Here is a 23312-nt window from a genome sequence, read left to right as displayed (position 1 = left end):
AGCCCTGATTTACAAGCTATGTCAGCCACTGCCTATTGCAGCACATTAAGCTACTTGTGAAAACAATGGCAACCTATGCTGAAAAAGAATAAAGTGGGAAAAGGGGGGGGAGGGGTGCTCCCACGCCTTTCCTCGAGGGCAATAAACTCTCTCCCCCTCTTTCTCTCGCGCTCTCTCTCTCGCTCTGTGTCTCTCCCTCTCGCCCTCGCAGTCTCACTCCCTCCCCATGTTCTCCTCCTCCTCTCCTTTTGCGCACCAGACTCTCCCACCCTCGCCTCTTCTATTCGCTCACTGCGCTCCCGTCCTCTGCGCGGCTTGTGTCTCTGCCTACTCCTGCGCGTAAGAGCGCACCCGATGGATATGCAAAGTGATGCACTCGTGAAAACGCCAGATCTGCGCCTGCAAATGCCTCTGTGAAAGACGTACGGACGCGCAGCAGATAACCCGCGTCGGAGCGCTTTTAGTTAGATTCAGCCAAGTTCATTCCACGGAGACTGTTTTTTATTCTGCGCTTTTCTTTCTTTTGGATGATGATATGTTAACAAAGATGTTCGTCGGCGCGGATGACGGTGCGTTGCTATTTGGATGTGTGTTTCTGGACTTTTCAGTATATCATGACCGCGCGCCCTTTCCCCTCTCTCCAAGTCTTTTCGTGTCTGCGTGAAGTTGACCGGCGGAGGAAGCACGATGAGAGGGAAATACTTTCTCCTCGGCTTCTTGTTGCTCAAAGTTATGGCTCTCGTGTGCAAGGCTGACGGGGAGACGGGGCTGCTCGGGGGATTTGTCATGATCGCCACCTCCAACGGCTCCAGGGAGGAGGAGAGCGTGTCCGAGGAGACCCCGCACACGGAGGACAAGTGTCGGGGTTACTTCGACGTAATGGGCCAGTGGGACCCCCCGTTCATCTGCAAGACGGGCAATTATCTGTACTGCTGCGGCACCTGTGGCTTCCGCTTCTGCTGCTCCTACAAGCACTCGCGGCTGGACCAGAGCACCTGTAAAAATTATGACACTCCGGTGTGGATGAAGACCGGACAGACGCCCTACAAAAAAATGAACAAGATAATCGACAGCACCAAAGACAAGACAAACTTAATTGTTTACATCATATGTGGAGTAGTGGCCATCATGGCTCTCGTGGGGATTTTCACCAAATTGGGGCTGGAGAAGGCGCACCGGCCTCAGAGAGAGAACATGTCCAGGTAAGTCTCTCCCCCTCTCTCTCGCGCGCCGTCTGCCTGCCTGCCTGCTTCTCTCAGTGCGCTTGTTCACAAAGAGACTTGCAGTAGTAGCCTACGCACGCAGAGATGCGGAGCGCGCAACATCTCGTTCATTTCTTCATCTGCCCCTGATGTGCACATCAGAAGTGCATAATAACAAATCAATTATCAAATAATGCATCAGCATATAATGTCTCTCACACAGGCTGCGGTTGGCATGGCAACCAGAGCATCTCATGTCATCTTCTGTTTTCAGATTGTGTGTGCGTGTGCGTGTGGGGGGTTGGAGAAAAAAAGTGGATACTGCATGCTCTCTCCACTCTGGTCTAGCATCTGCTGTGGTATAGAATGACATGACGTGAGCTACTCTTTTCTCATCAGGCGGGGGCGGTTTTCTCACTGGCGTGCGTATGCTCCATTGTGTATGATTATAGACAAGTGAAAACACTTTTCCACACCTTCACGGTGTCATTTAACAGGCAGGGGTGTATGTGCTGCAGAGCCATTCCCATTCATCACGGGGAATCAAATTTTTTCATTTATTTTTTGTAAATCACAGTTTCATAAAAAAAGATTCTGTGCAGCAGTGCAGCCCAACTGAATAATGGCATTAGCCCTTGTTATGCACAGTTCCTCATGTCTGCGTCCCTCGTCCCTCACCGCCTCTCTGTCTCTCTCTCCTGTCTGACAGGGCCGTCGCCAACGTGCTGCAGGGCGGGTGTCCAGGTGAGCAGTATCGCGGGGAGGAGGCCCTTGGGATGCATTCGCAGCACTATGTTTCCAGGGCCACAAACCTCCGTGAGTGGTTTATATTTGTTGTTGTTGTCTGGACAGTTCTTTACTGGGTTTTGTGAACTGTTTAGGGCGGCATATAGAGGTGTGGGTGGGGAGTGTGTGTGTGTCAGCAAAAAAAAAGAAGCTGTGTCCATGTTGGTGTCCGAGGCCCTCGTTCCAACCGTTATTCACCGTTTTATTTTGGTTCATGCCCACATGATACAATGAGAGAGAGAGAAAAATGGAAGTGGGAGTGTGTGTGTGAGTCGGTGAGGAAGTAAGTGGTGGTGATGGATGTGTGTTTTGCGTGTAGGGGGGGGGGGCGGGGTTTGAAGGATGGTGGTGGTGGTGGTAGAATAGAGAGTGAATGGCATCTATTTCTGTTGCGTCCCGTGGGCTGCTACAGTACCGAGCTTCTTTGTGTTTTAACACCGAAGATCAAACAGATGAATCCACACAAAAACACACACACACACACACTCAAATATGTGCAGACCCGAGCATACAGTACATGTGCATCATAAACACATGGAATGAAGTCAGCGCACACAGCATTCAAATCTTCTAAAAGTTGCATCATATTTCTTGTGCCAAAAGAAAAAGCAGATCTGAGATGAATTTGTTTGAGATGAATAGCAACTGCGCCGTTAGAGGACTGTCTTTCTGTGCAATTCCATCTGACTGCTGTAGAGATTTCAGTCAAAAACGACATGCCAAAAATCTATTTCATTTAACATGCTGTAGAGTTTTAAAGTCCTAGATTTAGGAAAAGTGAAAAGATGTGCCAGTCGGATGAGATCATTTTTGCAAGCAATGCAAATAATGTGTGAATAGTGAATAACTACTTTTATTTGCGAGAATGAGATAAATATGTAATCCTACAGCAGCTCCCCAGGCTAACAACAAGGTGACATAACCCTACTCAGCATGAAGCACTACGCCCACAGACGCCATCAACATCATGATGAGAGCACATCTCATGGAAAAGGTTGCATTCATTAAAATGGTTTTAGTTTCAGGGGGGGGGGGGGGGGGGGTCTCAGTCTCACAGCAGCGGTGCCATGAAAAGAGATGAAAAAACCTTTCAGCAGGTGTTGGGGTCCACTGGAGTCTTTTTTTTTTTTTTTTTCCTCACCGGAGCGATGAGATAGCGTGGCACCAACACTGCTGTGAAATAGTGATTATTATTTGCAATGTGGAACCTGCTCCCCTTGGCCCTTCTAATCCTGGGGGTTGTGGGTAATCATGTGGAATGTTATTAACCTCCGTGATCTGGCGGTATCCTCTCTTAAAGCCGCCTGATCGGTTTACGGGTGCCTCCGCCGGCCCTAGGAGGACGATTCATCACCGGGGGCAGGCTGAGGGGAGAGGAATTAGATATGGATTCGCTGGATATGACCGTGTTATTCTTGTTTTAAGTGATTACCGGAAGATGAATAGACTGAAAAGGGCGAGGCGATTTTTCATTGAGAGAGCCGCTGTGCCACAGACGGGGAAGAAGAAGAAACATTCCTTTATGAAATGAAAGAAGGGAAAACAAGCAGACCCGTATTCCCAATCCGCCCTTTGCTGCGTCTCTAACATTCGTAATCATTATCACACGTAGTGAGATAACATCAATTAGTAATACAAAAGCCCGGGGCTTGTGTTCTTTATGTTGTGGGCCCCTGTGCATATCCAGGAGGGGGCCCTCCGCAAACGACTGCACCTTAAGAACGGACACTTTGGTTGATATACGCGACCCAATAGAACCAGCAATCCCCAGGTGGGGCCGGCTGGCAGCACTTTCATGTCTCCTCCAAACTCAAAGACTTTGTTTGAATCTTTAAAAAGGCAGAAAAATCCTGCGTCCCTTCGCTTTCCAGCATCAAAGAGAGCCGAGGAGACAAAGAAGGGAGGGTTAAGGCAGGAAGAGGGGAGGACGGTGGAAGGAGAAGGGAAACCAGCGCAGTGTGAAGAGTCAAGAGATCTCAGAGGCAACGCCCAGACTGAGGGTTGCACTTTCTCAAACTCTGAAGGACAGGGGGGGGGGGGGCTTTGTCTCTGCATCTGTCTGTAAAGCCTCCTCTTTGGATTGCTGCGCGGAAAAAAAAAAGTCTGACAAATATCTTGAGTCGAGCGCCGAGTTCAGGGTGACGTTCGCTCCAGTTTAAGGCAGCAGAGAGTCTCTTAAGTGTAACTGACGAGCAGCAGAAGCCAATCTCTTTGTTACGACACTCACAATCTAATAAAGGAGTTAGTGGTGGAATTGAATTGTAAAACAGTATTTATCCTTGTGAATTATTACACTGAACAATTTCTCCAGACCAATATTGTACATCTTAGTCCTGTAATTGTCATTTTGGGTATCGCACACAAATACACACACACACACACACACACACACACACACACAGTACTCTGTATTCACAACTCAAATCACCATTTGCAGGCTTAATTGCCTCCCCAGCAGTTATAATCTTTGCCGAAACATTCTGAGATGGAAAGGATGAAATTTTAATGTGTAATTGCTTCCGAGATTGCACAGGCACGAGGAAAGGCCCCGTCTGCACAATACCCCTGCTCCGCCTTGTGACTGTGTGTGTGTGTGTGTGTGTGTGTGTGTGTGAGCGAGGGTGTCTGCGTGTGCCCTGTGCAGTCCTGTCAAAAGGAGCTGTGCACATCCTTCGTTAAAAGTAGGTGACTGTGTGACCTTGTCATCCCAGCTGTCATCTGAGCCCTGAGTGTGTCACATCTGATTGCAGAGTGTCAGAGCGGAAAGAGGAGCTCTGGCTAGTGCACCCACACACACACCGCTGTGCAGGCCCTAGAAACAAGCGAAGGGGAGGCCGCGTCACAGAGCAAATGACAGGGCTGGAGGTAGTTATCTGGGAGGCGTCGCTCCGGCAACAGCTACGTTTTATAGCTCAGCTTCTGTCCTCGTGTTCAAACAGGAAGGAAAAGCAGATGAAGCCGAGGTTCCACACCCCCGTGTTTGTCCGCGACAGTTTCTGCTGTGTCTACTGCTGAGTTTTCTTTCATCCCGACCATTCAGGAAAATATATTTTTTGTTCCATTTTCTTACTGACATACTTCCGTTCACACCGCCTATTTACAAAATAGACTGATACCACTCTCTTTACTGTCTGGTAAATGTAAAATGGTTAGCATAGCTTAGCATAAAGAGTGGAACCAGGAGCTTATGCCGCGTAAAAACAAAACGTTGTGGTTTAATGGGGGGTTATGTGCTGAATTATTTCTTAGCTGGATGCAACCCACACAAGGCACATAAGCGCTTATACAACCACAGTTTGTCATGCTTACAGTTCGAGTGAACTTTTCCTTAAAGTGCGTGTAAATGGCCAATACATTTGTCGCTGGATTCGTGAAGATTTGCGTAGATGGACATAGGCGTGATATCTTGCTGCCATCTTGACAGTTAATACCCAAAGAATACCTGTTTGGGCAACAAGGTAGAGACTGCAGGCGGTGCAAGCAAGCAAGCCACAACCACCCGGATCGAGAGTTTTCCTCTGAGATCACGACAAACATGCCCCGAAAGACGTTTTGCTGATTATGTTGCCGATATGGACTATAACTTTCAAAATTGCCACCAAATACATTAGGAAAGAGAAGTTAGCTCTTGAGAAACCGATGCCCTCGCAAATGGCCATTTTTACATACATATTGTAACTTCAGCCCCACATGATATACTTGCCTGCACTCTTTGGCACAATTCACCATTTGGTTTGTCTGAATAGCTCGTCACTCCTGACAAATCATCTTGGTGTAGTTATTCCGCGCAACACAGCTGTTGTTCCTCCTATAAAAATACACTAACGGTGCAAATCAGGCTACAGTGAGCAACAAGGGAGAAAAAGTCATGAAGTCACAGCCTCAGATCCTCAGAAGAGTCTCCTCCTCTTCCTCCTCCTCCTCTCAGGGGCCTCATTCCTGCACCCTCTATCACATTTTAATGTGAGGCCCCCTCAGCCGCCCAGGGACCTCATTCGATTCCTGTTTATTCGAGCTCTTGGGCCGCACAGCCGGCAGGCATCGACCAACGACAAAATGATTTCTGAAAAATGTGATGAGAAAAACAGAAAAACTCGGCGACCGCTAGCTGCATCACGCTCACCGCGACTAAGCATTCTGTGTAGAAGGTAATGTAAACTGGAACAAGTTTCATTTTGTGGACATTTAAAGAAACCGAAAGAGGTTTTTTTTGACGGGCAGAGAGCGCCGGCCTAATGAGTGTCGCCCGTCCTATTCGGTCCTGAGTGTTTTGCATCACCCGGGGTGTAATTTGCCATCTTGTCATTGTGGTGCTGTAATAAAAGAAGCAATACGGACAAGGAATATCTTAACATATAATCAGCCAAGCCCCCCGACCCTCCTCACAAATATTAATCACTTAATTTACTCCCAGGAAGTCACATATTGCATTTGACAGGTAATTACGTCTTCGACTGTGTGTGCGTGTGCGTGTGCGTGCGCTGGAGTCTATGTTCTCTGACATGCTCATCATACATGCCCGCGTATGCACATAACCTGTGTTGTGCTTGGGTGAAACCCTGAGTGGGATGAGCAGCGTTCCATCCATCTATCTTCATCTCTTTCAGACTCATTTACATTTGGCGATCCGTAATGACGGAGCGCTCGCAGGCAGTCATGGGATAAGCAGACAGACTTCCCATCTGTATGTTTGAACAGGTGGTTATCACCACTGGTTTCTAATTAACTGCTACACTGAATGCCCTTAATCGACTATTCAAATGAATGAGTCAAGCCTTTCGCAAATATTAAGATTATTTTCTGTATGAATATGAATTTACAAAAAAAAAAGTAATTACGAAGGAAGATAGGTAAACAGCATTTAAGTCGAGGGTTTTGTTTGTGTTTCAATTTCAAGAGGCACTTGGCTCGACGCATGCGTCCTTTGTCATTGCAGGAGGGGAGTTATTGATTGCTTGAGTTCCTTTGAGCAAAAAACGAGCTCCGTGTCTGCCAAACATACGTTGAAGCGAGCTGAGTCGAAGCATTGTAAATCTGTTTCGGCCCCCCTGACGTGTAGCTGTGTTACGCTGTGTGGAATCCGCTGTAATCTGCTGCTATTATAACACACTTTTCCTCCTATAAAAGGAAAATAGAGCTCTAATCTTCTGTAGTGGTGACAGTAATCGTTTATACAGTCCTGCCACTTCCCAACGGTGTTCTGATGGTATTCACAGTGGAAGCCCCCCCCTCATGGGGTTTGCTAGTGATTCCAATCCCAACTAGGGGTGCTTGCACCTCAGGGGGTACCTTTGCAGTTGCCGGGGAGTACGTGGAAAGATTGTGTAGTAGCTCAACAAATTAAAGTCATGATTTGAATTAAACTATATAAAGTACACTGTATCTACATGCTAATGCTCATAAAGCCTTCTGTAATACCTGAACATCAAGGGTTGCGATTGAGAGTGCGTGAAAACTAGTTATCAAGCAAGTCGATTCGTAAGTAATGGATACACGGTTAGTTGTCTAAAAGGGACCTGAAAGTAAGAGATGGTGCGATAACAGCTAAACGTAAGAGATAAACAGCTGTAATAGTTATCTAAAAGTAATGGATAAATGTTTGAAATGTTAAATCGTTAAAACAGCCTGGATAACATGGATAGAGTTCATGTTTAAAACGGTTTGCTACAAATTAGGGCGGCAACAAACGACTACTTTAACAGCCAAGTAATTATCAATTCTTACTTTGATCAATTGATTTTCAATCAAACGAAAACGTTTTTCCCCGTGTTTCATTTAAAAAAAAGACCGAGTTAAAATGAAGGGGTGAATGGTTTAAGCATTTAGCTTATGTCACTCGCAGGAACCAAACCATCTAATTACTGAAAGCTCCATTTTCTGAAAAGACATTGTAAAAATGTTCACCTTTGTAAAGTCAATAGTGTTAAACAGCATCCAGTTTAAAATCCGTTTGGATCAATGAAGAGGTACTTGAGTTCATCAGACAGGGCCGATCCGGTTGGGGGAACACTGGAGTACAGTACATGTCATTACACCTCCAGTATTATCGGAGCGAAGCTGTATGTGGGCCAGTCACATCTCCATGTGTGTGCATTCTGAAAGTCTTGGCTTCGAAAGGGAACAGTCTGTTTCGGATGAATTGGCAAAAGCAATAGATGACTTCCCATGTGCCTCAGGTGCTGAGGCCTCTTTATCCTCCTCATGCACACACGTGCACACACGCACACGTATATATGGACACCAAAAGGCACCCACACATGTTCAACCTCCATATACGCACACACTTATATTCTCCAGGCCTGTGTTTCACACGGCCCGGGGGTAGGCAGCAGATTTGCTTGGCAAGCTGAATGATGCCACCAGCGATGTTAAGTCACAGGCAGGGAAAGCTCATGCTGGGGCCACATTTTCAAACCCCCCCCCCCCCACACACACACCCCGTCCCCATGTGCCCCCACACACACACACATCACCAACTCCACCTCTTTCTCTCTCTTTTGGCCTGTGGGCTTCAGTATGGCCTGGCTCGCTCACCACCCTGCCCCGAGGAGGTATAGGGACACATTGGCAGCCTTCCCGCCGCTCGCCCTCCCACCCTCGCACCTACATATGGACGCACGCAAACACTGGAACACACAAGCTCATGGACAGGCTTACAGCCCCCCCCCCTCCCCCGCCCACACCGCCCCCCATCCTGCTGGGCACTGGCCCATGGATAGGGGACATGTGGCTGGGCGAAATGCGTCACGATGCTGGGCTCTCGCGCTGACAGATCTTGTGCCTGTCTGCCTGCCTGCCTGCAAATTACCAGCCTGGAACGACTCACGAGAAAAAAAAACAAAGAAGGAGTTTTGTTTTCCACCCTTCAGTGCAGCAATCGCCCTGCTCTCAGCTCCCCCTCGGCTTCTGGTGCCTTTTTCTCTTGGCGTTTCTTGCCCCTTATGGCAGTGGTTGGTGACAGAGTAGTGTTCTTCTTTCAACTCCTGGTGCTGTTGTTGCAGATTCTCACCATTTTCCCCCAGAGAGAAGCAGAGGTGTGTTCCTTTCTGCAGCCATTTACAGTATAAGTAGGCAACAGGTTTAGAAGGCACCGATAAACATGTTCAGGTTGCTCCACGGCATATGTTTTGTGCTGTGACATTGGGAGTGAGTCTACTATTTTTTTTTTGCAGCTCTATTATTGTGTGTAGAGCACCTGCATGCAGATTCAATACTTCCTTTAAGTGTCTAGCCTATAATCATACAAATCTGCGCGATTTTGCACATATGATAAACATCTCCAATCACACAAGAAATGTACTTTTTTCACTTTAGAGAGATGGCAATCACAGGGCTTGCTGCAGCTAGTAGAAGAATAGTAATTCTAGAGGAGCAGAAGAGACAGGCATCCAGTGGGAGAAGTACCTTTAGATGTCACTGTCAACCTCACCAGCAGGCAGCGATTGAATCAGCCCCCCCTCAGGAATCCTGGGAAATGGAAGCGGAGGGGATCTGAAAGCGTCTCTGATATACGGAGCTTGCCGGAGAGTAGTCGTACATGCCAAGTCTGAAAGATAGGGACTGAGTAGAGAAATAAAGCAAGGGAACAGAAGAAAAAAACGAGATGGGTAGAGTGCAAGCGGAGGACCAGAGATGAGAGGAGCGAGATTGTGGAAAAAGAAAAGCGAACGGCAGGCTGAGAGTGTTTGGGCGAAAGATTGAGTGAGGAGATCTATGCTGAGACCATCCATCCTTCAGGCCTCTCCTGATATGGTAAGTTAAGATCAGTTGGGAGGACACAGAGCAGAGAGGATTCGGACAGAGCTCCCCGTTGCGTTTCGCCTTCAAGCTCACAATGGCAGCATTCTACTGTTGTGGGCTTCAGTGCTTTGGCATTAATTAATTCCTGAATTGGTCAAAAGCTCCTTTGCAAAGTCCCCATTTTCTGTAGCATCGGCGGGTGTTACATGTGAAGTGTGAACACACAGTATTGATGTGAATGCGTCAGGTCTATCAGTCTTGCATAGTTCACGGGTAGAAGATGTGAGACATTGATTTGTTTTTTTTCGCTGGGAGACAATGAGAGGATTTGAACAATGGGGTTTCGGAGCAGATACAGAACATTGTATGTTGCACAATGTGTATGAATTGTGTGTATGTACAGGTAATTGGTACAAACATGCTCGTAACAAACTGGAAAATGGTGAATGGACGTGCATTCTTACAGCAGCCTTCAGACCACTGAAAGCGCTGTACACTTCTTGCCAACATTCACCCATTCACACACACATTCATATTACAAGGTGCCACCTGTTCAGCGGGATCCTCATTCACACCCCAATGCCACAGTCTTTGGAAGCAATTTGGGGTTTAACATCTTGCAAGGACCGTTTTCTCTCACATATCACATTTGTGTTTCTAATGGCTTGTTTATCGGGTATTTTTGCTGTATTACGGCCGAGGTCTTGTTTGCATAGCTTTGGCCTTGAGTATTTATGGTAATAATAACATTATACTAACCAAGATAAATGAGCTGGGAATAAGGCAACAGAATCACAGATCAGGATACAAACAAACTCCCTGGTTGACTTAACTGATTTGAAAGAAAAAAACAAAGGTGTCCCAGATCCACACAACCTTCTCAGCAGGTTTTAACTATGTACTGTCAGTATGTAACTTACACTTCTTTCCATCAATGCACCAAGGAAATTGAAGAGCTGCTCGAAGCTGTTAAAAATAACAACAACAAAATTACAGATGGGGATGAAACAGCCTTAGGAACACCAAAAAACAATGAGCTGTCTTTCTGTGAGGTTTAATCTGCAGTGGCATTCTAAAGACAAAGTTTGAGTGGCGTTTTTACAATGCAACTATTGTGTCATGTTGAGTGATGTCCAATCTTCAAAAACAGTATACTATTAAGATAATCCTATTTTTTTTTACCTGAGTTTAAACATGAATTCAAATTGCTTTTGTACAGTAGGTTGGCCTAGATGTGGCATTCTCATTGTCTCCTCTTTTATTGTGTACATTGTTCCACAAGGCTCTGCTCCGAGATGTTAGACGTTATAAATGATGTATAATTCATTCCACGCAGCCATGCCTGCACAACAGATTGGATTAATGTATGACTGCCTCCCCTGACCCACAACATCTATCTCCAGCTTCCTTGTTGAACTATAATTCATTCCACACGGTTATTTTGTGCCTCGAAACAATCCTCTGTTGTCGTTTCTCTAACATTTACATTTATAGCAGCCTGGAACCACAAACGACCAAAGGTAGCGCCACGTTCGCCGGACACATTGATTGGTCCTCATCCTAAAAAGTCAGCCGGATGCACCATTTTCAAACAGCTTACGGAGCTGTTGTTAGCTCAATTAGCTAGCTCGCAACAGCGGATGAAATCTGCCAGGGACAGCTGTCATTTAAGCCTGAAAAATAGATGGTTGACGAGACCAGCAAGGAGACGCTGTTGTTGTCGAAATCAAGGACCCACTGTTTTCAAAAAACTACTCTGAATTTCGAGTGGCACGTCATGTCATTGATACCGTTTTCTCAAGTTACTATCATACTTCATAACTCTTTGACTTTCCCTCCTTCTGCAATTTAGCAATACAATAAAAGCTCATGTGTTGTAAGATCTCCCTGTGCCATCAATCACCACAGCACAATCCACAACAGCTGCAAACAAGGCAGCGCAGAGTTACGGCACAACGTAGGCCGCCGAAGTGATCATCTGTTTGTTGATGACGTGTTTGCGCGAATGGTAACTGTGCTATTTCCCAGCAATAGCACAGATTGCAGCTTTCATATGTGCCAGTGTTTGCGAAGAAGATTATCATCATTATTTTCAGAGTTTACGGTGCACATCTGCAACCTGCCGGACGTGTGGCAATATCACTTTTCAGAAGAAAATCAAACACACGCTGAAGTATGCCTTCCTTGGCTCCCACACTACAGCTGCAGCAACCTCGGAGTGAAGGTTTACATGTCAAGTGGTTGACTTCTGATTCAACTTGCAACACGTCTTAACATTGTATAGAATGCTATTGGTTTGAATATCAAAATGCAGTCATGAAGCTGCAGCACAAGACCTGCTTTGCCAACCACCACTCTGGCCAGAACCACCATTACCATCCCCAGCATTAGCTCGGCCCTGAATTATTTATTGTCTTCTGATTGCCGACTGACATCTCAGGTTTCTCCATCGCCAAGTCCACACACCTACACTGTCTGCCAATCTGTGGTTGATGGTACTCCAAGGCCGCTAACTCCACGAGCGCAGCATTTGTTTATAGCGGTGCTTATTTATTTTGCGGGATGATTTGCTAACAGCAGGCACAGGGCACACAGGTTGTCGGAGGTAATGAGCATGGAAGAGGGAAAGGAAGGAGGAAGCACGAGAGGAGAGGGAGAAACGGAGAGGGATGCTAGCTAAACAGTGTTTTTATGGTGGATAATTTTCCTCCCCAGAAGGCAGTGATTGGCATTAATTACCCAACAGGTGCTAACAGCGATGAATCTCATAATTAACCAGTTTAGATTTTGTTCATTGGGGAAGACATGAGTATGAGGCGGCGGGTGCAGAAGTGTGTGAGCATGTGTTTGGTGTGTGTGTGTGTGCGTGTGTGTGCATGCAAAGGAGAAAACAGAAGAGAGAGAAAAACATAATATCACAGAGACACCATGTACGTACAGTCATTATGCCTACAAATGTGTGTGTGTTTCTGTTGGATCCGTGGGAATTTTTTTTAACTGTGATTCTCCAGACTAAGGTCTTTTTTTTTAGATTTTGTCACAATGACCTCTCTTGTGGTCTGAACAACAAGTTTTCAGCTATCGGAGCTCAGAGTTCATACTAGACGGAGATATGTGTATGTCAGCCTGCAAAAAGAAGAAGTGGAAGCCTAATGTGAAAACAAGAGCATTGCATCTCATTTGGCCTTTTCGAGGATGACATCATGTGAAATCATCATTGGATCATTTGGTCATTGGGTGCATGTAATACGTTGGTTATACCATTTAGAAATTGATGTTTCCACAAAGATGCTGGAATTGGTAGATACCTGCCTGCACATGCCGCTGAAGCTACAGCGGGGGATCTCTCCTGGAGCCCCTCTGTGACCCGACGAGTGTTGTTCCACGGTGGGTTATCATGCCGAAAGGGATCCGTCCAAGTGTGACGAGTTTGGATCTGATTGGCCTGGTTTTGGCTTGTCCTGTTTTACAGGATTCTTGACATTCTCCTTTCACCCCTTTGACTCACACACAAGCTGATCTGTGATCTGTAGTTTTCTGCTCAAACCATTCTCTGCCGGCCAATCAACAACAATCATGCCTTACTTAAAACTATTCCAAAATTCTGTTACACCAACTAATTTAAATGCCGTGGCTAATGCTAATTGATGCAAAAAAAAATGCTGGTCATGTGATCTACGACTTGTTGGAATGTACTATCTGTGTCAAAGCAAAGAAGTCTCCTCATAAGATGGCACCTCCCTGCATGTAGCTGGTAGCAGTTTGTCCCCTCCAGGCTTCTCGCTCTGGGTTAGTTGTTAGTGGGCTACTGGCAGTGCAAGCAGTGCCCCAGCGGGGTAGGGTGTGGGGGTCGTCCATATGGGGATTTCCTTATGTTATGACCCACTTCTTACCCCCCCCCCCCCATGCTGTCGCAAGGAAGCCATATCTCGCCTGCCTCCCCGTTCTGCAGAATTCTTAAGCAGAAGAGCTGGAGGGTTCCCGCTCGCACTGCTTCCCTCACACTCACAGTTGCCAAGACATGAAGCGGTGCAGGAGAAGAGCCGACAGTTACACTGGCACTCTGCGGGACCGTCGGGACAGAGTCTCGTCCCACAACGGAGGGGAAAACAATTCATCGCTCTCCGCTGAATTTGCATTGCGAGGAGGTGCCTCCTCGTCACTTTGGTTTGCAAGCAAACAACAGAAAAAAAGTTGGTGCGACGCACTACCGACACGGTGAAGAACGCAGGAGTATGTTTTATAAGCTGCCGAATCAAAAGACTGAAGATACAGGCGATAAGACGTGGAAGAATGGGAAAACTGTGGGATTCTGCCTGCAGCAAGCATTTTGTCCAAATGCCAGTTTTATGCAACTTATGTTATGGTGGAATGTGGATACATCAGAAAGCTATGAAGCTATGAAGTCCTGATTACAAATGGAGCGAGGCAGACGGTCTTTCTTCAGTAACCTACTTTTTCCTCTACCCTCTTCTTCCCCCACTGGCATCCCTAACACTTCAAGGGAGTGTGGATGTCTCGCTTGAGTCGATTCCTGCAGCGCGTGCCATCAATAAGCGCCACGTTTAGTTTATATTGTTAATAATAGAACGCCGCCCAGGCGTCGTTTGTGGACGAACAGACAGGTCCTGCGGTAGAGTGTGGGATTCACTCGCGAGGCTAATCTGTCGCTCTGAGTGCGGAGATCCCTCGGGGCCACTCTGAGGTTCCTGCAAGATTATTCGTCTCCCCTCAAATTTCTCCATCTTTCATGAGCTGGAGGAAAGCAGGAGTGGCAGGGTATCAGATGCCCCCCCCCCCCCTGTCTACGTGTTTGAATGCACAATGCAGTGAAAGTGCGCTGACATGCTCCCTCTGCAGAGAGACAGATAAATGCTCAGGATCCTTCTGACAACAGATGGACTGAGGAGGCAGGGGATTGAGTGAGAAGGAGAGAAAATAGAGAAAGAAAAGACGGATAAACAGGTACACAAATAACACACGGATAAGAGCGCGCTGCTTACCATGTGCTGGTATCAGACAGGCAGGCAGCAACGCAAAAGGCAGAGAGGGAGAGGAGAGATCAGACCGAACACCAAGCTTCTCAATCGGGCCCCTCGGTAGTCTCTGTCCCCATTAGTAAACCTTCTTCTGAACAGAAACAGTCCTGCGGTTTGTTTTGTTTTATTCGCCGCTAGGTCTGTTGGCTGTTTTAGCCGCGTTAGCTGTTAGCTTGTAGTCTAAACACGTCATGAGACTCCAATCGCCAGGAAAAGCGAGATAAGAAAACACGCTCCGTTGTTGTCAGGGCCTGGTTCAGTTTGTTGTTTGCTCAGCGATACATTTACGGCTGGTTAAGAGTCGTGAGGAGTCAGCAGTCAATTGTACTATGAAACAGTCAATAACATACTGTGTGCTTTCAAAAAGCGTGAATCACAACAACCACAAGAGGTCCTTGAGCATGCAGTCGTAAATGAGCACAAACAAATAGTTGGTTCATAAGTTCAGCAGTAAGATTAGTCATGGACAGACAGACAAACAGTGCACGCTTGCATACACACACACTCGTGACCGAAAACATAATCTCCTGGCAGAGATAATAATAAAGCACCTCATCGCATTGAATTAAAGCAAACAATACTGTCACAGCTCAGGCAAGAGTAGGCACACACAAAGACATTTCAGAGGAGATGAGAGAGAACAAAGAGAGGGGAAAGGATTGTGTTTTGAATTTTGTTCTTGAGGAAATGAAGTCATGAAGTCATGAGTCTGCAAGCGAAAACAAATTAGGTCCGTAGATGATGATAAAGCATCATGTTATGGACCTGTTGTGCTTCGAGCTAATTCTAGAACGCAGGTAACAAGGGGTTATTTGTACTGCGGATCTATAGACATACACTTACAAAATCCTTTCTTTGTTCTCTAAACAAACAAAGGCAGTGAATTGCAGTCTATGATTGATTGTTCAGATGCTGTGGGAACCGCTTCGGCTGTTACTGCTCGCGTTTAACTCCTGCATTTGACTGAATGCGGCAATTATTGTCATACATTTCTCCTCCAGCTGCCGGCCGGCTGGCTGGCTGGCTGGCTGGCTGCTGAGGGATGAGTATGGGAAATCTGCCTTGTGCCCTGTCTTTTCTTAGCAGGCCAAGAAAAGCCCCTCACAGCTGTGCTCCACTTAAACCTGCCAGGGATTCGGCCCAAGGGCCAGGTGTAGCAGACCAAAGCTTTTAAACATAAAGCTTCTCTTCAGCGGAGCCAGAGAAGCAGACTGTGGGTCACAGACTGCAGAGGAATGAATTCTGAGGCTACGTATAATTAAACAACATCAGCGATCAGAATCCTCCCTTCAGCACGTCTGCTTTGGTATAATAGAGGCTGCTGGATTATATCAGTTAGACCTCTATTTAAAACCAGACACTGACATTACCTATTGCAGGTGTAAAGTACATAAAAATGAATCAGCATGGCCCATATTAATGTACAGTTTCTTTGTCAGTGTCATTCCACCAATCGGTTACATACATTATATTCGTTTTTACAGTAACTTGACATACAATTATTCCACTCAAGTTCCACTGAGTGGAGTACACAGTTTTTGAATTTTGGAAAAAGCAAGCAACAGTATTGGATCGGGAATTGGTATCGGCAAATACCCGATAATTCTGGTAACTGGTGAGAAACAAAGTAATCAATTATTCCCCTCGAGGATGATTACTTTCTGAGCATTGCTCCTAATTGGTCATTACAGCATCACACTTATAATAATACTATATATTCCTGTTCGTCGTCTGTCATGCTAGTAATCTATTAATTAAAGCTAATTCAACAGTCATACTCTCCACAATGAGAGACGATGCCAATGCAGTGGGATTTCTTGTCGATATTTAATTGCAGTCATTAGAGAGAATTCAGCAGCTTTCCTTTCCCAGCAACATTTTGCACATTCTGTTTTCTACCTGGTGTTCTCCCACACATCTATCAGCACAGAGAACTTATGCTTTTAAGCGTCAGATAAACAGGTCTTTTTTATCCGGAGGTGTTATTTGGCATTTTGTTTGCTCGAACTCCCTTGACGCGTGAGCCGTTTCCATCCACTCGTACAGTGTGGATGCCACGAGGTAGATTCTTTTTCCGTTTAAATACGAGCGTGAAGTCAGCTGCAATGACACATTATGACGCCGTTACAAATGGATGACCCCATCTGCGACGCTTTAGGGGTTGGATACAGGTAATAATCTAAGGTAGCTGTACACAGTATGTGTCAGAAGCAGTGCCAAAGGAAAATGATGAAATATGTTCAAAGGAAGCCGCTCAAGGCACAGTAATGGTCATTAGCCGCATTGGTTTGACTCATAACTTTTAAAAACCCAATATCCTTGAACTGAGATATTTCAGGTCTTTATAGATTGAGTGATATCTTTCTATTGGACTTCAACATTGTCCTGTGACAAGACAACACAAGACGGAAATGGTTGTTGAATCCTGTTGCAAAGGGTCCTCTGTGAATAGGAGAGAGAGAAAAAAAGCGAGAAGCAATAGAAATCGACAGCACTTCAAAATGAGGAAGGTATGACGGAAGGCTCTCATCATGAAAGGGTGCAACGGAAGCCATTGTGTTTTCAAAGGCTCAGGGAGGAACAATGTAGGTAGATAAGCTTCTCTCTCTCCTATCGTCTCCCGCCGCCATTTTCCACGACAGACTTCTCAACAATAGGGTTTCTCTGCATCACACTGCTATCTGTTTAATGGTCAGCCCTCGTGGGAATTGCTCAGAGATATGTGATCGCTTTTGGAATAGAGTCGGCTGCACATATTTCCCTTTGGCCCATTTCTCTGCATCTCTCAAGCGTTTCACGACACAACCCCCATTCTACGCTCCCTCTCACTATCTCTTCCTTAATGGGAGTGTGCTGATGCGCTAATGAGCGAAGACAGAGCAGCATATGGCGATGATAATGAGATGAACACTGTTTGGAAAACATGGGCCATATATCTAAAGCTTAGGCTCTGACACATTGCTTTGGAGAAGACAGACGGTTCTGCTGTGCACTGAATGCCATTCAGCAGCCTTTAGGCTACGCTACATGATACATGTTATTCATGGACGTTAATGGTCGTGTGCACTGGATGTTATCCAACACTATGAACTATTTAAAAGTGGATATCGATACAGTATTTGTTTCATATGAACTGTCAATGTTTATGGCTTAGAAACGTTTGAATTTAACTACTAGATGTTGAAACCATTTAGCCTATTTATAACTTTTAGCTAACTATTTTAACTAATTATCCATTCTTTTTAGCGAACCATGTATCAATTTAGCCATTTAACCTCCTTATCTGTTACTTATTAGCTAAGTATTTCACCATGTATCCAGAAGTTATCCTTTGCAGCTGTTTATTCATTACTTTTAGATTACCGTTTCGACTTCTCTGCTTGCTTGCTAACTGGTTTTTGTACATGATTTCGTGTTGGAACTTGTAGTGTTCAGGTGTAATATCTGAACTAATCTTTCCACCTATACCCACTGGCAGCTGCAGAATTACCCCCTACAGTACAGCCATGGATGCAGTTCAGGCAGTAAGCATCAGTGTCAAATAGTTACTGTCTGTGAGCTCTGTGCTGCAGGAGAGAGATACGGGCCCAAGGGATGAGGTCAAGACAGATGCCCTGCTTCTTATGTGCTGTAAACAGACAGGAGGGGGGGGATAAAGAGGAAGCTCTGGACTCCCGCCTCACACAGTCTCACACATAACCTGCTTACCATTTCCAGTGTGACTAAATATGCATATGCAGAGAAACAGAGGACCCCACACACTCCTACTCATGGGATGTGTGCACACTGTCACATAAGTGTGAGTGATTTAGAGTCAAGAGCTCTCAAAGCTACATCATAAACACAGACAGCTTCACACATTGGAGAATGCCTTGTTTGTGGTCGCAGGATGCGTTTCTTGGGCAACAGCTGAGATGAGAAAGATGTTTACTGTTGCTGCCAGTTCCACGAAACATTACAGGCAGCAGCTTTGGACAACTTCACACGTCTCCTCTTTCATTTTGAGGCTCTATTTACACCGGTTTCCATTGTCGGCGCAGAGTTTTGTGTCGACATCTTTTCAATGTCAAAATGCTAAGCTCGGTTAAACCAATCAATAAAACATGCTTTTTTTTGACAAATGCCTGACAAAAGCCGCCGTGGATGTGACCCAGAAGGAGCACCGAGGAGGCAAGCGGACGCGTGAAGAATAAGTGGAGGGAGATGAACAGGCAGACCGACGGAGCAGCAGGCGGCATAACATAGGTTGCATAACAATGACTTTTTCAGTACAGTACAGCCGGCCTGCCTGTTGATATGTGGGCGCGGAGCAAATACTACACGAGAGAATACTGTTGCCATGACAAGAGGGAGAGATGGAGAGGGTTGAGTAATGACAAGAGAGGCAGTTTTGCGGCTGAAGAAAAGAAGAGGGTTTATCCATTCGCGAGGAGAAAGAGGGAATAATAGATGAGTCAGCTGCTTACAATCTTTAGCGGCGAATCAAACAAGCAGGGAAATTACACTGTGCAGCCAGCAGCGATGGGAGTCAGGCCAAGCATGAGAGAGAAGCACTCCTACATACATGTGCGCTGGCCTTCTTTTGATGCCCCTCTTGTGTTTTTTGCCTCTTCGTTTTTTTCTTGCACACACACAACTACACAGCACATATCAAGGGACACAGACGAATGTGTTGTCGACCCGAGTTCCACCCCTTCGGTGTGTGTAGCGGAACAGAATACATTCTTGTCGGGGACATAGAGAAACGCACAGATACCACGTGTACCATGGGAGGATTGCCTCGGCGCTCCACGCTGGACGTCTGGCTTCCCACGAGGCGCGGCTTTGAAATGGTCCTGTGTTTTCGGCACCATGTGACGCGGCCTCCGCAGCCTCCGCAGCGGCCATGTGGTGCGCACTCACGTCGTGCATCGCTGACTGCACTGTCTGCTACCTGGCGGTCATAAGCTCATCATCCACACGCTGTCTCATCAGTGCGGTCACACTTACAGTAATCCTGACATTTCCGCGCCTTCGCCCTGCAGGGCGAATTCATGCAAATGTCTCTTTCTTTAATGTTGGAAAAAAAAGGGTTCAAACGATGGCACATATTCAAAGCAAACGCATGATTAAGCACTACCCCGCAACGACTTCATATAAATAAATTCCCAGTTTCCTCCCGTCAGTGATATAACACAGCAATGATTCAGCCAATTTACAGCCGCTTTTACAATGTACTTTTACAGGTTGCCAGTGTTGTGAGCACGGCTTCCCAAGAAATGGGCAAATGATAAATCTATAACACTGAGCAGTAATCTTGCAAAGCCAGACGTCCATCTTGACAAGCTCACAGAGGTCTGAGGTAAATCCTAGGCACTGACCTTTGGAAGTCTTCTAGCAGCCATTCATGCAGCTGTGAGATGGAGAAACACCTGAAACCTGGTGTATCTGGACAGATGGCGGGTTTCCTACTTTTCAGTGGAGAACTTGGCTACACATGGCTTAACAACTGCGTGGCCCTTGATATCCTATCTGGTATTGCTTCCCCACAGTCTAAATTTAACTTAATATACATTGATGAAATGTTGACTTTACCTCATACATATTACAAGGTACCCACTAAAATGTTCCACCTGTGTATTTGTGCGTGCATGTTTATGCGAAAATAGAGCCTCATTGAAATTAATGGGGATGTTTAATATTATTTAAAAGGCACTGAGGGAGACCAGAAGAGCAGTTTGTCATTAATTTAATTAGGAATTTTAAAGGTCTCTTGAATCTTTCATTTGAAAAGCCGTTAAACAAATGGGACCAGTGAATGAAGGAATTCAATATTTAGGATCAGCCAGTTTGAACCTGTTGCACCTCCAGCAAGACCTGCAGGTTACGTGATCATGACAGTCCGTTATGTGAAGTATGTTTAGCAATATCTATTGATGGATTCAGAACTTTTCTCTTCAGATTCCGCATGCTCAGAGTTCTTTCTTTCTTAACTTAATACATTGGCTTTTTATACGAGTTCTCACTCGGACATTTTGACTGCTACACATTTCCTGTTCTTCTGCTGCCAGGCCTGTTTGGGTGTGCCCGTTGTGCTTCAAGAGCTTTGTTGAAATGCTCAGAAAAAAAAACATTGCAAGAGCCGGTGTGTGAGGAAGGCATTCTGTGGCTGAAATGAGAAACGTTTGATTCGGGATCAAAGTTTTGTCTCAAGCTTCCATTTAGTTTGACCCAATACCGAAAAAAACACAATGGGCTCGTAATTGCCACTGCTTGTCAAACTGATTCCCAACAGCATCCAATTTATTTCCCTTTCTTTGTAGTTTGCTGCAGCCCTAATCTTGGGGAAATATTCCGGTGGCAGTGAGTAAAACCGGGCAGTCACTGGAGATAGTTAAGAGACCTTCATCATCCTGATGGGAGCCCTGGTGACAGCTGTCAGTCATCCTGCTGAATGGGTTCGTGGTGCGATGATGTCATCACGGTCCTGTGTTTGTTTTCGCTCGGTGTGTGTGATCCTTTCCACCAAGATCAAAACGCAGCGATGAGAGGGAGACAGATCCTGGGAGAGAATTAGCAGAATCGTTTTTTGTTTGTTTATCTCTCAAGATTGCCGGAGAGCGAGGTCGGCAATTATATGTATTTTGGCTCAAATTTGTTCATCTTCGTCAGCCTCGTCATCTTTAGAGCTAGCAGTGTTTCTATTAACTTGGAATAATTATAGCACTCTGTAAGCAAAGAGAAGTGGAGGGGATAAGGTTGTGGATTGTTTGTCACTCTGAAGCGGAGGTGTTTCAGAGTAAATAGCGGAGAAAACTGTGGGACGTGTGATTCAACAGAGCAATAGAGATACATGGGCTAAAAAGGCTTCTTTGGAGAAAAATAGCAGCGACTTTTATAGACGGCATAGCTCAAAATATTGTGGCATAATGCGATAAACTGCGGGAAATATGTCCAATAAATCTATTGTCTATTTACCCTAGGAGCACTTCGTGTTGCAATTTCCTGCATGAATCATCATTCTTACTTCTTCCTTCTTAAGGTTTTGAACTGCTTATGAACTTGGTTCTTTCAAACTTGGTTTACTATTCAAAGATGGACGACGCAACTGCAGCTTTTTACAGGTGCTGGATAAAGCGGGGGGGGGGGGCATTAAGGGCAAAATCTGGAATGGAACACTTGTTTTTATGCTAATTTAATTATTTAAATGATTTGTTATTTCAATACTTCACCCCATCGTGGAGAAGGTGGAGCAGAAGATGATTAGAAATGATTATGGGAGCATAATTAAGAGTGGAAATCTTCTACTTTTGTCTTTGAATGCGGTTTATGCTATAGTTCCCGCTTGCATTTAAAGTAATAGTTTAACATTTTGGGAGATGTGTTTTGTTTTTGGTCTTTCAAATATTTATTCAGTCGATTTAGACGAGTCATTTTTTATGTCGAGTGACTTATTTCCAAGAAACTTATGAACATCTCTGGTAAACACGAGATTTAAAGCGGTGCTTTCACATGATTCGCACTTTTACCGTTCTTTTGGTAAAATAAATAGATTTTTCGACAACATTGTATGGCTGTCAGTTGACTAAGAATTTTGTGGAATGAAGTCTCCTTTTTTTGGGTGCTGCCATTTCCATGACTGTTCATGTGCTCACTGCGAGCCAGTTCATGGCTTTCATTATCTGATATAAAGCTACATTTTTCCGTCTTTTCCATTTGTTTAAAGCACGGCAGGATATTGCTCGCACATCGCGGGCCTGATCTATACGCCAGGAAATCATGAAGTAAATGCTGTTCATTCTGTACGCAGGACATCTATTGCACTTCTGTCCATCCTGGGAGAGGGATCCCTCCTCTGTTGCTCTCCCACAGGTCTCTCCCTCTTTTCTCCCCGTTTAAGGGTTTTTTGGGGGGGAGTTCTTCCTGTTCCGATGCGAGGGTTCCGGGACAAGAGGATGTCACATGTGTACAGATTGTAAAGCCCTCTGAGGCAAATTTGTAGTTTGAGATTTTGGGCTGGACAAAAATTAATTGAATTGAATAATAATTAACATTCAACCATCTTCGTTTGCAAACATTTTAAGCTACCTTTGAGCAACAAAGTTGTTTTTTATTGATCTGCGATGGATTTAGCTGTAATTGAGGTCTTCCTCGCTGTTAAATCCACACACGACCTCCCTCCTGTTGCATTTTGGGCTTTGGGAAGGTAGAAAATATGACACTCACCTTTTAACTTGGAGGATATCTGCTGCTGGTCTTGCATGTTCCATACAAACCGCTGAAAGCTTGACAGGCCTCCTGGGCCTACAGTTACAGTTGCTAATTGGAGGATTGGACAGTGGCTGTGCTGGAGAGGGTCAATTGCAGCTCGGCAAAAATCCACAAGGAAAGGAGAAAATTGGTGACATCATTCCATGCCAGAGGTCTTTCAGCGCGACTGGAGTGCCTGCTGTTTTGTTTTTGAGAGATTCTATTTGATGCATGAAAGAGAAGGGCTTCAGCATCATGTGAATCAATGCCTTCAGCTGGTTCCATTCACTTACATTCACAAAGCCTTCAGTAAGCC

The 23312-nt window shown here is 45.4% G+C and overlaps 1 protein-coding gene across 1 annotated transcript in view; it reads left to right on the top strand.

The window, feature by feature from the left end:
• Positions 1 to 687: 687 nt before the first annotated feature.
• The window catches only part of shisa9a (shisa family member 9a), a gene marked incomplete at both ends in the record, with an annotated part of 33492 nt that continues 10867 nt past the window's right edge, over positions 688 to 23312 (top strand). The window contains 2 exons of the mRNA XM_079293088.1: positions 688 to 1202; positions 1912 to 2018. Coding sequence (XP_079149214.1) covers positions 688 to 1202; positions 1912 to 2018 — 622 coding nt within the window. The remainder of the gene's footprint in view (positions 1203 to 1911; positions 2019 to 23312) is intronic.

This window comes from Melanostigma gelatinosum, assembly GCF_949748355.1.
Source record: "Melanostigma gelatinosum genome assembly, chromosome: 21".
NCBI lineage: Eukaryota > Metazoa > Chordata > Actinopteri > Perciformes > Zoarcidae > Melanostigma > Melanostigma gelatinosum.
Note: the sequence above shows the minus strand (reverse complement) of the source record. Positions and strands in the feature narration are given on the sequence as shown.